At 29.6% G+C, this 15,585-nt stretch overlaps 2 protein-coding genes and 1 long non-coding RNA gene across 3 annotated transcripts; 1 reads left to right on the forward strand and 2 right to left on the reverse strand.

Moving 5' to 3' along the window:
• Positions 1–75: 75 nt before the first annotated feature.
• Positions 76–1,936, reverse strand: LOC138342286 (uncharacterized). Its single transcript, XM_069294631.1, has 2 exons — positions 1,588–1,936; positions 76–1,486 (listed from the first exon to the last, which is right to left on the reverse strand). The coding sequence occupies exons 1-2, from the start codon at positions 1,934–1,936 to the stop codon at positions 1,044–1,046; spliced, it is 792 nt and encodes a 263-aa protein (XP_069150732.1). The 3' UTR covers positions 76–1,043.
• A 345-nt stretch (positions 1,937–2,281) lies between these two features.
• LOC104645586 (uncharacterized) lies at positions 2,282–3,622 on the reverse strand. The gene is made up of 3 exons (XM_010317441.2): positions 3,258–3,622; positions 2,672–2,855; positions 2,282–2,590 (listed from the first exon to the last, which is right to left on the reverse strand). The coding sequence occupies exons 1-3, from the start codon at positions 3,620–3,622 to the stop codon at positions 2,282–2,284; spliced, it is 858 nt and encodes a 285-aa protein (XP_010315743.2).
• A 3,603-nt stretch (positions 3,623–7,225) lies between these two features.
• On the forward strand, positions 7,226–8,660 carry LOC104645525 (uncharacterized). The gene is made up of 2 exons (XR_739390.4): positions 7,226–7,365; positions 8,380–8,660. It is a non-coding gene; the product is annotated as an uncharacterized lncRNA (long non-coding RNA).
• Positions 8,661–15,585: the final 6,925 nt, after the last annotated feature.

Genomic DNA, 15,585 nt, shown 5'->3' on the forward strand with positions numbered 1-15,585 from the left:
TATACTGTTAGTGGGACATTAATGTCATTATTGTATCAAAACTATAATAATAATTACACTAATGTAATTATTGTCATAAAAACACTTATTATATATACGTAAATATATTGTATGATACAAAAAAAATAAAATTATGTACGTAATTAAATTATGTATATGATACATGAAATATCAAAATATATAATATCACAAACAGTGATACTAGTTATTACACTTGATACACGCCAGTTTTTTTTTTAAAAAAATTAATATCTTTTGTACAAATAAGATATATTCAGTATTATGATTTATATATATTACGAACAATTATTTTCCCTTCAAAATATTAATTTTTTTTAAGTATCTACAAACATGATACTATATTACTAAATTAAATTAAATTAGAACTGAAAATAATTTGGGTGAAATTTCCGCAATTAATATTGATTAAAGTAAGTGTGAATAAGGACTATAAAATAAAGTAGTTGATACATAAATATAATGTCAAATTTAAATAGAGTTTAACAAAAAATAAAGAATTGTATGATACAAAAAAAGAAAATTATATACGTAATTAAATTATGTATATGATACATGAAATATCAAAATATATAATATCACAAACAGTGATACTAGTTATTAAACTTGATACACGCCAGTTTTTTTTTTAAAAAAATTAATATCTTTTGTACAAATAAGATATATTCAGTACTATGATTTATATATATTACGAACAATTATTTGCCTTCAAAATATGAATTTTTTTTAAGTATCTACACACATGATACTATATTACTAAATTAAATTAAATTAGAACTGAAAATAATTTGGGTGAAATTTCCGCAATTAATATTGATTAAAGTAAGTTTGAGTAAGGATTATAAAATAAAGTATTTGATACATAAATATAATGTCAAATTTAAATAGAGTTTAACAAAAAATAAATAATTAGAGAACACATTGCCAAATGATCAAAGAAATTTATTGAATCAGAATCTCTGTGTAACAGTGGAACCAAATGCTACACTATTACATTTATTAAAGGAACTCCTGAAACATAATCATTATGAATCTTTTGGAAAGAAAGTACATGTTCTTCTATTATGACCTTCTTGTCCACATCGTCCACAACAATTTGTGTTTCCGCTTAGCTTTTCATCTGCATTTTTCTTTCTTTTTTTTCTTGGTCTACCAGGCATTTTTTTGTATCTTGGTGGCAATACAACTTCTTCCAAAATACTTTCTGGAACTATCCAATCACTTTTGTCCTGCATTGGTTCCATTGGAACTGCATAGGTGTTTGCTAATGCATCAGGTTTATAGTAATCAGAACAGTATGGGTGTACATCTTTGATATTCTTCTTCTTCAGAACAACCATTGCATGCGCACAAGGTATTTCATCATGCTGAAATCTACCACAAGAACAATTCTTTCTCTCAAGGCAAACGATGTATCTTATACCACCTTCATAAACTGGAAAAATGAATTCTGAAGATGCAACAACCTGCAATAGTTTTTAAAAAGTTACTGTTAGATTTTTTGATACAAAAAAAAATCTTAAAATATTTAAGCAAGATACATAATATTTGATATATGAATAAATAACTTCATTTTCGAACATTTGGACGCGATTATAATCAATATCTCTTCAAATTTCCTCCCTAATGTTTCCTTTGTATAAGATGCTATTTCTCTATTTTTGCAGTTCCAAGAACCAAATAGAATTCTGGCTACTTCCAAAAAGTCCAAAACAGGTAATTGTCGTGCATCAACAAGACAACCATTGATACATTCCGCAATGTTAGATGTCATCATTCTACCCCTATTCACGGTTGCATGAGATCTAGACCATCTTTTATAGCCAGCCTCTTCAAGATACTTTTTAACTCTGTCATTTACTTTTTCCACTTTAGCCATCAATTTTTCAAAATTCTTTTTTCGATAAACCTTAGCCATCGAATAAAACATATCACTTAGAGTGTTTTTACTTCTCTTGTAGTATGTACAAACATTTTTCCACAAGTGCCATATGCATGCAAAATGTGAAACATTTGGATAAACTATACTAACACTCTTAATTATGCTTTCGTTTCTATCAGAAACAACACACATTTTTTCTCTCTCACCAAATGCATTTTTGAACTGTGTGAAGAACCATGTCCATGAACAATCATTTTCCGTATCGACAATCTTGTAAGCTAATGGTAATATGCAACCTTAACATAGTCAACACACAATATTAATATACTTGATACATAATGTTGAAACAATGTTATTATTATCATTTTAAAAAAATTATAATTATGCAGCAACATGACATACCTGCCCCATAAGAGTACTTGCGGATACAAACGTCCCTTTGTAAGCTCCACTAAGATGTGAACCATCAACAACAACAACAACAGGCCTACAGAACTCAAACCCTCTCATCAAAGGCCTTAAAGCAATGAATAGATACATAAATTCATTTTTTTCTGATTTATGCATCCGTATATAAGAATTTGGATACACCATTTCCAACATATGTATGTATCTTGGCATATTTTTATATGCATCTGCAGGATTGCCTCTTATCAACTCTAGTGCACGTTCTTTAGCACGCCATGCTTGCTAGTAAGAAATCTCAACACCATAGATTTCCCTAACATCATCAATTATATCATTTGGAGTATGTTTTCTTTTATGATTTACCAATTTTGGAGCTGTAAAAGCACCAATAAATCCAACAGTAGCTTGTACTTTACTTAATACCCTATCCCTTAATGGACATGTATGCTCACTGTTGAAGTATCTTACTTTGAATATATCAGTGTTTTTCTTAACAGACGCCTTTAATTTCCAACAACAAGTCTCCGAATAACACTCTAAAACATAGCTGCAATTATACCAATATAAATTTGTTAGTTAGTAGTAAAAATGCATACTTGAAACTTTAAGATTTGATACAAAAATTTTGATATTTACAGTCAATGTATGTAAAGGTATGTAACATTTACAATAATACCTCATATTATATTCATGTCAAACAAACTATTTTAACATTTATATAAATGTCCACTGTGTTTTACCTCCTACACACGTTCACAGACACGTCAACATAATAATACAAAATAAATTAAATTGTCACAATTATAATTCCATCTTTGACTTATACAAAATAAATTTTTAATTATCCAACACAAAGTGATATACTAACCATGTAAATAATCCAAATTTATCAAAAAATCTCATTATCTAAAGTGTGTAAACAAAAATCAAATATGAAATACTTACATACCTTTTTGTATCTGACCGCTTGACTCTAAAATTGAAGCTAGTTTTAATTTTGTATTTCATCATTACAGCCACAAGAGTTGCTTTATCCTTGTACAATTGTTTCGTCTCCACATTTGATATATTTGTATCTGATATATAATTTTCTTTCTCCATCTCGGATATGTAACAAGAATCACCAATGTTTGATTCAACAACGTTTAGAGCATTAGCGTCTCTTTGTCCACCTTCAATACACATAATTACACCACTGCTTGAATCAAAAATTTGTAACTCCTCTGTACTTTTATCATTTGTATCGATGCAAAGCGGATACATACTGAATCCAACCTCTTCCTTCTTTATTTCTATAAACAGCTTCACACACATATCATTCCTAATTATCATCAGAGAAGAATTTCCCTCTACAATATATCGGATAATAATATTTTTTTTTCAATTCATCAGTATTTAATTCAGTAGCAATTGCTGAGATCAAATTCATATATGAAATATTTTCTCCAACCACTATCCCATCACTTTTGTATTGATTGTAGTTAACCTCACTCTCCCATATTTCTGAATGCCTTTTCAATAACGTAATATTCATTACGAAATCGGATACAAAATTACCTTCAACGAAATTTTGAATATCGTTTCTGCCAAAAAAATGGAAGATCACTAATCAAAATCAAAATATCGTTTCTGCCTAAAAGAAGAGAATATCACTAATGACAAATTTTAAGGGAATATACTGCTTTTAAAACACACAAGTTAATGACTTTATTTAAGGGAATAATAACCGTGGCATATTAAAAGTAGGCATTAATTCAAATTTCAGTTTCTAATCCCCCTAATTACTCAACAAACTGATCCCCAAAATTACTCAACAAACGGATAAAATGGAATACAATATAATGTATCCAAGTGTTTTATTATGTATCAGAAACTTATTAAAATAAGGGATTTTTTGTAAATTGAAAAAGAGTAGGGATAGGAGGTAATTTATGTTTTACACTATGTGATTTATATAATTTTTACTAATTTTAAGAGGATTTGGTTAAGATTATAATTGATTTTGGTTAAGTTTATAATTTATATATGAACAACACAAGTTAGTTCAATCTATAGATTATTATCTTGTCTTTCGTTAGTTACGTTTTTCATTTATTATTATTTTTCTCTTCTAATTCAACTTAAATATTGTGTAACACATTTTTAATGCAAATTTAATTCATTTTGTAGTTTATTATTTGTTATATTAGATTACTTGTTTAATTCATTATTGATATAAGTTTAATTCACTCTATAGATCATTGTCTTGTGTTTTATTGATTACAATTTTTATCTATGCTTAGTTCAACTTTAATTTAATGTTTGTGTATGGACTTTTAATACAAGTTGATTCATTTTGCATTTTATTGGTTGATTTGTTATGATTGAATTACGTCTTTAATTCATTATTGATACAAGTTTTATTCAATATACAAATCACATAATGCTCTTTCATTTGCTACATTTTGCATTCATATTTAATTTACTTCTCATTCAACCTTGATATGTGTAAAAAAAATTTTATTCAAGTTTAATTCATTTGACAATTTATTATGTTTCATTTGTTACAATTAGATTACTTGTCAAATTAATTGATTATCTTTGTGATAAAAGCAAAGATAATCTATAAGATACATATGATATAAGTTTTAATCATGGATAATATGAATTTAATTCAATTTATAGATTGTTGTCTTGTCTTTTGTTAGTTACTTTCATTCATTTTAAATTCTCTTTTAATTTAACTTTAATATTGTGTAATACAATTTTAAAGCAATTTCATTGATTTTGTAATTTATTTATTTATTTATTACTATTGGATTACTTGTTTAATTCACTATTAATACAAGTTTAATTTGTTCTAGACCATTGTGTGTAATACATTTTTAATTCAACTTTAATATGTGTGTGATACATTTTAAATTCAAGTTTAATTCATTTTTCAATTTATTATGTATCTTCATTTATTACGATTAAATTATTTGTTTAATTAATTAATTATTAATATAAATTTTATTCATTCTACGAATTATTGACTACTCTACGAAAGAAAGTAAAGAGAGAAATTAAAGAGAGAAAAAAAAGCAACCAGGGGTGTGCATAGCAAAAAGAAAGCAAAACACATAAAAATAAAAATAAAAAGAAAGTAAGGGAGAAGAGCAAGAAAAAAGAAAAAAAGATGGCCGAGAAAAAGAGAAAAAAAACAGTAAAAAGAAAGTAAGAGAGGAAGAGCAGCAAAAAGAAAAAAGTTGGCAGAGAAAAAAGAGAAAGAGAAAGAGCAAGCGAGAAAAAATCTTATAATAATATATAATATTATTTTATATTGATATAAATGGTAATAATTAAAGAGTATAACTAAAAATAAGTAATTATTTTTGAAAAAGGATTCACCCAAGTAATTTATTATGTTCTAGATTATTCTTTTGGAATTTTATTAGGGCTAGCAGTCATCTTATAAAAAAACACATGATATTGATATTAATAATATTTGAAAGAGTTCTTTAGAAGTTTTGTGACTTGTTCTTTGAGAATTTGTCTTTAAACATTTACTAGTTTCATAGTTTAAGGTATAGAGTAATTTCTGTTGTGATATTTGTGATTTATTTTTGGTATTCTTTAGAAGGTGATTAGTTTATACTAATTATTATCTTTAGTTACTCATAAAGAGGTCAAGATCAGAATCTAATGTTTTGATTTATTTTCTCAAGTAAAGGTATTATATTTCTTCCATATATCTATTTGTTGTTATAATCTTGGCAAGATCTTATAATATAAAAAATCTTGGATCCTTTCTTTGAACTTTTCCATATATTTTACTAGTTACTATTTTATTTCTATTTTTGCTTCCTCACTCTATATTGAACTCTATATTTGTGATCTCCTTAACCCCGTTGTTATCAAATTGTAACATCTTGGAAATGAAAAGTCAAAATGGAAAGAGAAATTTGCAGAATTAACATTGATACAGTTTGTATGAAGCTCATATACGGCTTGTAGGATACTCTAGTGGAACTTGAGTTGAGTTTTTTTAAATTTCAATTCTCTGAGATGTTCCACAAGTGAATACGATGGGTCATAATTATTCCTACGGGTGGTAGGAAATGCTCATCGAAGTGGTTGAGACTTACGGGTCGTTTGGTAGAGTGTATAAACATAATATCCAATAGAGTGTATTAGCAATGCAAGCATTAGTAATGTGTGTATTAATTATACTTGTATTAGTTATACATAGATTATTTCATATGCATTGTTTGCTTTGGTGTATTAAAAATAGTATGCATTGTATAAAAATATTTACTTACAAAAGTATCTTTTACAATTATGGTGGAAAAGATGTAAAAGTATTTTTGATGTGTAATTGGGTCTTTAACCATATTAATGCATTTATTAAATCCTTTGCATTACTAATACATAGAAATTCATGGTATTAGTAATATATTTCTCAAAACACAATAGAGTGTATAACTAATGCAATCATTAATTATACATAGCATGAAAAATGCACCAAACACGGGGTTACTATATATATATATGTATATATATATATGTATATGTATATATATCTGTATATATATATATAGGTATATATATATTGGATATATTATTTTTGCTAATACTCTCTATCAAATGACCTCTTATTGACATTTTGGAATGGTTTTGAATTCAACATTCACGTCCTACGGACCATAGAAACATTCACAGCCTAAAGGACGAATTCATGGAAGTATGTCCAATTAATGAGCTCTAATAACAGTTTTAAGATTGACCTAAATTGTCCGTATAAGTTCTTATGGACCGTAGGCCCAACCGTAGACATTGCCCGACAATTTTTAATTAGGGGTGTTTTAATGTATTTCTTCTACCCATTTAACCACTAAAATATGTCATTTTGACCCTTTAACTACCGCAATAATTTTTATTACTCTTCCAAACTTAGCTCAATCCCTCTCATCCACTCAAACTCACAAATTCTTTCAGGGGTTTCTTCTCCAAATTCTCTCCAAGGATCTTCAATTCAATTAGGATTTCATCAAGCTTCAAGGTTTCTTCCTCCATTTTCAGGACTTTGATTACCCAAGGTATATGCGAATTCATCAATGGATTCCTTTCATCCATTGGTTTCCAAAAGAAAATCAATCTCTAATTCAATTTCACCCAAATTATGTAGGTTTCATGTTGATCTTCATGGGTCCAATTTATTATAATAAATTTTTAATATTTAATATTATTATGCACGATTTGATTCAAGTACATGTATTTTAATTGATTTCATATAGACCTATGTTTTATGCTTGACTTTATATATGAACTTGTGAACTTCAATTTATGAATTGATTATGAATTCATGCATATTTTATGAAATTGATAATTTATAACTAAAAGGTATTTAAATATAAAATTTCAATGATTCGTGAAAAGGTTTTCTTATTTGAAAAGAAATCACGATTTAGATGCTTAGATAAGTAAATGTCTTAGGAACAAGTTTATGAAATCATGATTTTTAAATGAGCTATTCTAATATGAACTTATGATTGGATTGATTGTCTTTAATTGTTGTCTTTCCAAGTATTTTGATGATAATTATTTATTTTCTATTGGGATTACTTAGCAGTGAGAGGACTTTGAGATAGAGGTCTTCCCATTATGAAAGGTTGGTCTCTAGAAGCAATCTCCTTGTCTCATTCTACGTGCACCCGTAGAATTGTCTTAAGTGACCTAGCTAGTGGATCCACCTTATAAATAATGAATGATATAGACTTCTAACTTGGAAAAAAGGCTTCTATATTTTTGGTGTTAAGGTTACATTGGATTTTATGTTATAGATGAAATAGTCTTATTGTCGGTTAACAACAAATATCTCGCAAATGAGCTATGTTTTTTCAAAAGTCTTTTAGAGCATTTTTAAGATTTTCAATATGCATTGACCTTGTCATGAACCATGATCCTCTTTAAAGGATTTTACAACATCCTACTTTGTCATGCACATCATGATCAAGTTCATCAAATATCATGCCTACGATTTATGTATTTCACTTAACTCGTTATTATCAAAGTACTGATGCACAATGTGTCTGTATTGTTTCATAATGTAGGATTCAACGTTCCTCCTCTTGGATGTGGATAGATAGAGATTGCTCTACTACAAATTGGATTGGTGAATCCTCATATTTTGAGAGCAAGGCTATGGACTGCTTTATTACTTTTTGATGTCATTGAGTTTTTAGATTTCATTTATGACATATGGGTTTGATCTAGTCACATCTATGAATAAAAAAGGCTTATGTCAAACTTAGTAGTATTTCACATGTTCTCTTATGTACTCATTTGATATCTCTTATCTCATTTACAATGATGAGACTTATATTGTTTACTACTTTTTGAGCATGTGCTTCGCACGTGTGTTTCATGTAACAATTACAAAATAATAATAAAGACTTACGACAATAAAACTATCAAATAAAACTAAATTAAGAAGTCTAATAAAGAAAAAAAAAGACAAAAAGAAACAGATTTATAAAAAAAAATAATGTAGACATTATTTTTATTAGACAGATTTATATAGATGAAAAAACATGTACAAAATTAGTAGATAACTCCCTGAGTTCTTATCGACTCCTTCCGTATCCTATCAAAATTCAAGAGTCTTCTTCATCTACTTTAACAATAGAATAAAAATAATAGCCTAATAATCTTGGTAGGGGTTTCATGAGATAAAAAAATTGAATTTATATTGATAAAATAGAAGGAATTTCAAAAGATATCTTAAAGTTCTAGTTTAAATATTTGGAGGTTATGAATATGAAAAGAGGAAAGTTATGAATATTAAGAGTATAAAAGTTCAATAAGTAATTAGAAAATTATAATAAATAAATGAAGAACACGAAAAAGAAAATTAAAGTTAGCAAACCATATAAAAAGAACAATTAAAGTTCTTATCACGTAATTAAGCATCAATGAATTTAAGTTTGTGAAGCTAGAGTCATTCTTTAATAATAAAAATGACATTATCAATGTGTGTCTCCATTTTACAGATTTACACCCTTTAAATTTGTAAATTTTGTTATTTATCATAAAGCATAATATTTTATCCATATAAATTATATTATTCATGAGAGGGGTCAAGGAATTAGTTATGAGAAGAGGAAAAGTATAGCAATTTAGGTAGACTTTTAAAAAAAAAGTTATAATTATTATATACATATAGTTTATAGATGATAAATATTAATAAATTAGATATTTAATTAGGAATTAATCTTAGGTATTCTAAAAGTCATTAACATTTTAATTAAACTAGTAAACTAAGCCGCGCTATGCGCGGTATCTAAAAGTTTTCATTTTTATTTAATTTTCAAATCCAAATAGATTAGTTAATAAATTTTATCATTTAGCTTTGTAATTTCAACTCAATTCATGAATTAATTTTACCAAAAAATAAATACCTTAAATTAGCAGTACGGTCAAATACCTATACTTTTTTTTGGTTGAACAGTACCTATTCCTTTATGTTAGTTATAATATATAATTAAGAATTTATGGCTTCATTATACATTTGAATGAGTTCTCAAAATTAAATATGGTTAACTTTGATGTTTTGTTAAAAATTTAAAGTGAGATTTTTAGTCTTTTAAATTTTTTAAAGTATCAAAAAAATTAAAATAGTAATCAATTCAAAACAGACTTAGAAATATGAAAAATTATTCTTAATAGATAAGCTATCTATAATTTTAAGACTTCAATATTTATATATTAAAATATAAAATTCTCTATATATATTGATTCTTTGGAAGGAAATGGGTGATACATGATTTTAGTTCGGTAAAATAATTTTTAGTGATATAGAATTAACAGAAAAATAATATATTATTGTTAAAATGCATACTAAAATAAGTAATAAATGAACAACTATAAATGAATGATAAAAGGTTTTATGTTAAGATTAAAAAGAAAACTTATCTACTAAAAACTTACAATTGTTGTAAATCCATTCTATAGTATATGTGGATTATCCATTAGATTTATCCACTATTAAATGGGTTCATGTATAGGTGCTTCCATGGTGATAAGAACTTCCAAGATAACTATGTATCTATTAATTAGATGACTTTCGGAGTGATATCTCAACACTATAAATAGAAAATCACTCACCATTTAGAAGATATACTCGAATAAGAAAATTTTCTCCTCTATCTTATACTTCTTGTCTTTTTCTTCTTATATTCTGAGCTTTCTTTACAACATGTTATCAGCACGAAGTTTCTACTTGCAAAGATATTATATAAATATTTGTATTTAATTCACATATTCTCTCATTATCTCATTATGTCGAATTTATCCAAACTTGAGTTTGTGACATTAGATAATTCTGGAAAGAATTATCTTTCATGGGTACTCGATGCTGAGATTTACTTGGCTGCTAAAGGTTTTGATGCCACTATTACTCAGGGAAATGAAGTATCGAGTCAAGATAAGGCGAAGGCTATGATTTTCCTTCGTCATCATCTTGATGAGGGCCTGAAGATTAAATATCTAACGGTAAAAGATACACTTGAATTGTGGACTGATTTAAAGGGGAGATATGACCACCTAAAGGCAACAGTATTGCCAAGAGCTCGTTATGAGTGGATGCATTTATGGTTTCAAGATTTTAAGACCGTAATTGAATAAAACTTTGTTGTATTCAGGATAACCTCCTAGTTGAAATTATGTGGGGAGACTATAAAAGATGAGGACATGTTGGAAAAGACACTTACTACTTTCCATGCCTCAAATGTGATATTGCAGCAGCAATATCATGAAAAGGGTTTTCAGAAATATTTTTGAACTAATCTCATGTCTTTTGGTGGCTGAGCAACATAATCTTCTTTTAATGAAAAATCATGAAGCTCTTCCCACTGGAGCTGCTCCATTACCGTAGGCAAATGTGGTGGGAGCACAAATCAATCTAAAGTAAAAAGAGATGATCATCGGGGCTGTAATAATGCACGGGAACGTGGAAAAGCTAAAAGACGATACACTAATCATCAAGGTGGTGGTCATAATAAAAGGGAGAACAACATGAGTTCTCAAAATAACCCCTCAAAAAGTAATTGTCGTCGTTGTGGCATGGAAGGTCATTGGAAGAATGAATTTCGCATGAGCATTTTGTAAGACTCTATCAAAATTCCTTTAAAAAGAAAAGAAATAAAAGTGGTGCTTCCTCTTTCAATGCTCGAGTTGAGTCACATATGACTCTTAAAGATGATGATAAGTCGAGAACATCTCAAAAATATGATAAGGATGTTGAAGCAAATTTGGCTTTAAAGGATGATGTGATTGATAGCCTTGGTGACATTACTCATATGAAAGTTGATGACTTCTTTGGAGATCGAAACTGATGTTTGATCTTTTAGATGGGGAATGAAGTCTGTTAATGTTTTACATAATATTTCACTTATGTGTTTTTAATTGTTATGTTATTCATGTTGAAGCATTTAAATTTTCGTTGTTAATTTTGTTTCTTCCTTCTTTTAATGTATTTTATTTTAATGAAAATTAATAGAAATTCCCAGTTGTCAGTTGGATTCAAGATGAGTAATGGAGATGTATGCCTTCTTGATAGTGCTACAACACATACAATATTAAAAGAAAAGAAATATTTTTCTAATTTGGTTATGAAAATGGTATATGTCAACACAATATCAGGTAGTACAAAATTAATTGAGGGCTCTGGAAGAGCGACCTTATTACTACCTGGAGGGACAATATTAAGCATTGATAATGCAGTATATTGTAGTAAGTCTCAAAGAAACTTATTAAGTTTCAAAGTTATCGCCAAAATGGCTATCATGTTGAGAAGGCTAATGAAGGAAAGGTTGAATACCTTTACATTACTACAATCAATGTAGAGAAGAAAATTGTGCATGAAAAATTACCTGCACTTTCTTCTGGGTTGTACTATACAAGTATAAGTACAGTTGAATCGCATGCCGTAGTAAACAAAAAGTTTACTAATTTTAATGATTTTATCATTTGGCATGACTGGTTGGGCTATCCTGGATTTAATATGATGCGCAAAATCATTGAGAATTCACATGGGCACACCTTAAAGAGCCCAAATATCCTTCAATCAAAGGAATTCTCTTGTGCTGCTTGTTCTCAAAGGAAAGTTGATCATTAAACTATCAATAATTAAGGTTGAAATTGAATCCCCTACATTTCTGAAACGTATACAGGGTGATATATGTGGACCAATTCAACCTGCATGTGGACCCTTTAAATATTATATGGTCTTGATAGATGCTTCTACAAGATGGTCACATTTGTGTTTTATTATCAACTCGCTACATGGCTTTTGCGAGATTGCTGGATCAAATAATAAGATTGAAATAATAATTTCCAAACTATACAATAAAGATAATCCGTCTAGATAATGCTGGTGAGTTTACATCTCAAGCATTTAATGATTATTGTATGTCTACTGGTACAACAGTTAAACATCCAGTTGCGCATGTTCACACTCAAAACGGCCTAGCAGAATCATTGATTAAATGTCTGCAATTGATAGCTAGACCATTACTAATGAGAACAAAGTAATCTGTGTCTATGTGGGGGCATGCTATTTTGTATGCAGCAGCACTTGTGCGCATAAGGCCGACCAATTATCATGAATTCTCCCCATTACAATTGACGTTTGGTCAAGAGCCAAACATTTCCCATCTTAGAATTTTTGGATGTGCGGTGTATGTCCCAATTGCTCCACCACAACGCACAAAGATGAGGGCTCAAAGAAGGTTGGGGATATATGTTGGTGTATAAATCTCCTTCAATCATAAAAGATTTGGAGCCTATAACTGGAGATTCATTTAAGGCAAGATTTGTTGATTGTCATTTTGATGAATGAGTATACCCACCATTAGGGGGAGAACATAAGTCGTTGGGAAAAGAGATAGATTGGAATTCATCATCTCTATCTCATCTGGATCCTCGAACAAACCAATGTGAGCAAGAAGTTCAAAGAATAATTTATTTGCAGAACATTGTGAATCAGCTACCAGTTGTATTTACTAATCTTCCAAGGATTACTAAATCGCATATTCCAGATGTTAATGCTCCAGTTCGAGTTGATATCCCGAAGGGACAAATTGTTAAGACAAATGATTCTAGACCACATTTGAAGCGTGGTAGACCAATTGGTTCCAAGGATAAAAATCCTCGAAAGAGAAAAGGAATAAATGATCAAGATGATTATTGGTTGAAAGAAATTTCTCAAGATGAGACCCAAGTCATAACGCATAATGATGAGGAGGTTCAAACTTCTGAAAACAACGAAATTTCAATGAATTATGTATCGGCGAGAATGTTGTGGAACCGAAATAATGTTGTGATTGACAACATATTTGCCTATAATGTTGCTATTGACATAATGCAACAAGATGAAGATTTTGAGCCAAAATCTGTTCGTGAATGTAGACAGAGAAATGATTGGCCAAAATGGAAGGATGCAATTCAAGCTGAATTGGCTTCACTAGAAAAATGTGAAGTTTTCGGACCAATAATCCGAACACATGAAGGTATCGATCCAGTGGGGTACAAATGGGTTTTTGTACAAAAAAGAAATGATAAAGGTGAAGTCATGAGATATAAGGCCCGACTCGTTGCTCAAGTTTTTCTCAAAGACCTGGCATTGATTATATGGAGACATATTCTCCATTGGTAGATGCAATCACCTTCAGATATCTCATAAATCTGGCAGTTCATAAAAAACTTGAAATGCGTCTAATGGACGTTGTCACAGCCTATCTATATGGCTCATTGGACCACAACATTTTCATGAAAATTCCTGAAGCATTCAAAGTGCCTGAAGCATACAAATATTCAAGTGAAACTTGTTCAATAAAGCTTCAGAAATCTCTGTATGGATTAAAACAATCAGGAAGGATGTGGTACAATCGTCTGAGTGAATATTTGCTAAAGAAAGGGTTCAAAAATGACCTGATTTGTCCCTGCATTTTTATTAAATGGTCGAGATCTGAATTTGCTATAATAGTTGTGTATGTTGATGATTTGAACATCATTGGCACTCGTAAAGAGCTTTTAGAAGTTGTTGAATGTCTGAAAAAAGAATTTGAAATGAAAGATCTCGGCAAGACAAAATTTTGTCTTGGCCTACAGATTGAGAATTTGTCAAATAGCATACTTGTTCATCAATCAACGTACACAGAAAAGATACTAAAGAGTTTACATGGATAACTCACATCCATTGAGTACTCCAATGGTGGTAAGATCGTTTGACATCAATACAGATCCATTTCGAGCTCAAGAGAATGATGAAGAACTTCTTGGTGATGAAACTCCTTACCTTAGTGCGATTGGGGCACTAATGTACCTTGCTAAAATACTCGACCAGATATCTGTTTTGCAGTAAGTCTAATGGCATGATTCAGTTCCTCCCCAACAAAAAGACATTGGAATGGTGTTAAACACATACTTCGATATCTTCGAGGGACCATGGACATGGATTTATTCTATTTCAATTAATGCAAGTCAGAACTGATTGGTTACGCAGATGCAAGGTATTTATCTGATCTGCATAAAGCTCAATCACAAACAGGCTATTTGTTTACATGTGGAGACACGACAATATCTTGGCGATCAATGAAGCAAATGTTGGTAGTCACTTCTTCAAATCATGCAGAAATAATAGCCATCCATGAAGCAAGTCGAGAGTGCGTCTGGTTGAGATCAATGACACATCATATTCAGGAAATGAGTGGTTTTTCTTTGAAAAAGAATATACCAACCACAATGTATGAAGATAATGTTGCATGTAAGCTCAATTGAAAGGAGGATACATCAAAGAAAACCGGACAAAGCATATCTCACCATAATTCTTTTTCTCGCATGATATTCAACAAAATGGTGAGATAGAAGTTTAACAAATTCGTTCAAGTGATAATCTTGCTGATTTATTCAATAAGGCATTGCCAACATCAACGTTTGAGAAGTTGAGATACAAGATTGGGATGCTCCGTCTCCGAGATATCAAGTAAAGTTTTCATCAGGGGAAGCGAAATACGCGTTGTACTCTTTTCCTTAACTATGGCTTTGTCCCAAGTTGGGTTTACCTGGTAAGGTTTTTAACGAAGCAACATTCAAAGCGTATTATGAGATATGTGTACTCTTTTTTCTTCACTAGGCTTTTTCCCACTGGGTTTTTCCTAGTAAGGTTTTAACGAGGCACATAATCTATGGATATCCAAGGGGGAGTGTTGTAAGTTCATTGTATAGTATATGTGGATTATCCATTAGATTTATCCACT

The sequence above is a fragment of the Solanum lycopersicum genome, chromosome 2, assembly GCF_036512215.1.
Source record: "Solanum lycopersicum chromosome 2, SLM_r2.1".
Classification (NCBI taxonomy): domain Eukaryota; kingdom Viridiplantae; phylum Streptophyta; class Magnoliopsida; order Solanales; family Solanaceae; genus Solanum; species Solanum lycopersicum.

Excerpts from the sequence above, each read along its gene's own strand:
- LOC138342286 (XM_069294631.1), bottom strand. The coding sequence starts at position 1,936 with ATGGCTAAGGTTTATCGAAAAAAGAATTTTGAAAAATTGATGGCTAAA. Across the intron at positions 1,487-1,587 it reads GTCCAAATGTTCGAAAATGA|AGGTTGTTGCATCTTCAGAA; the intron begins AGTTATTTATTC and ends AAAAACTATTGC.
- LOC104645586 (XM_010317441.2), bottom strand. The coding sequence starts at position 3,622 with ATGTGTGTGAAGCTGTTTATAGAAATAAAGAAGGAAGAGGTTGGATTC. Across the intron at positions 2,856-3,257 it reads AAGCGGTCAGATACAAAAAG|CTATGTTTTAGAGTGTTATT; the intron begins GTATGTAAGTAT and ends GTATAATTGCAG. Across the intron at positions 2,591-2,671 it reads CTTTTACAGCTCCAAAATTG|CAAGCATGGCGTGCTAAAGA; the intron begins GTAAATCATAAA and ends ATTTCTTACTAG.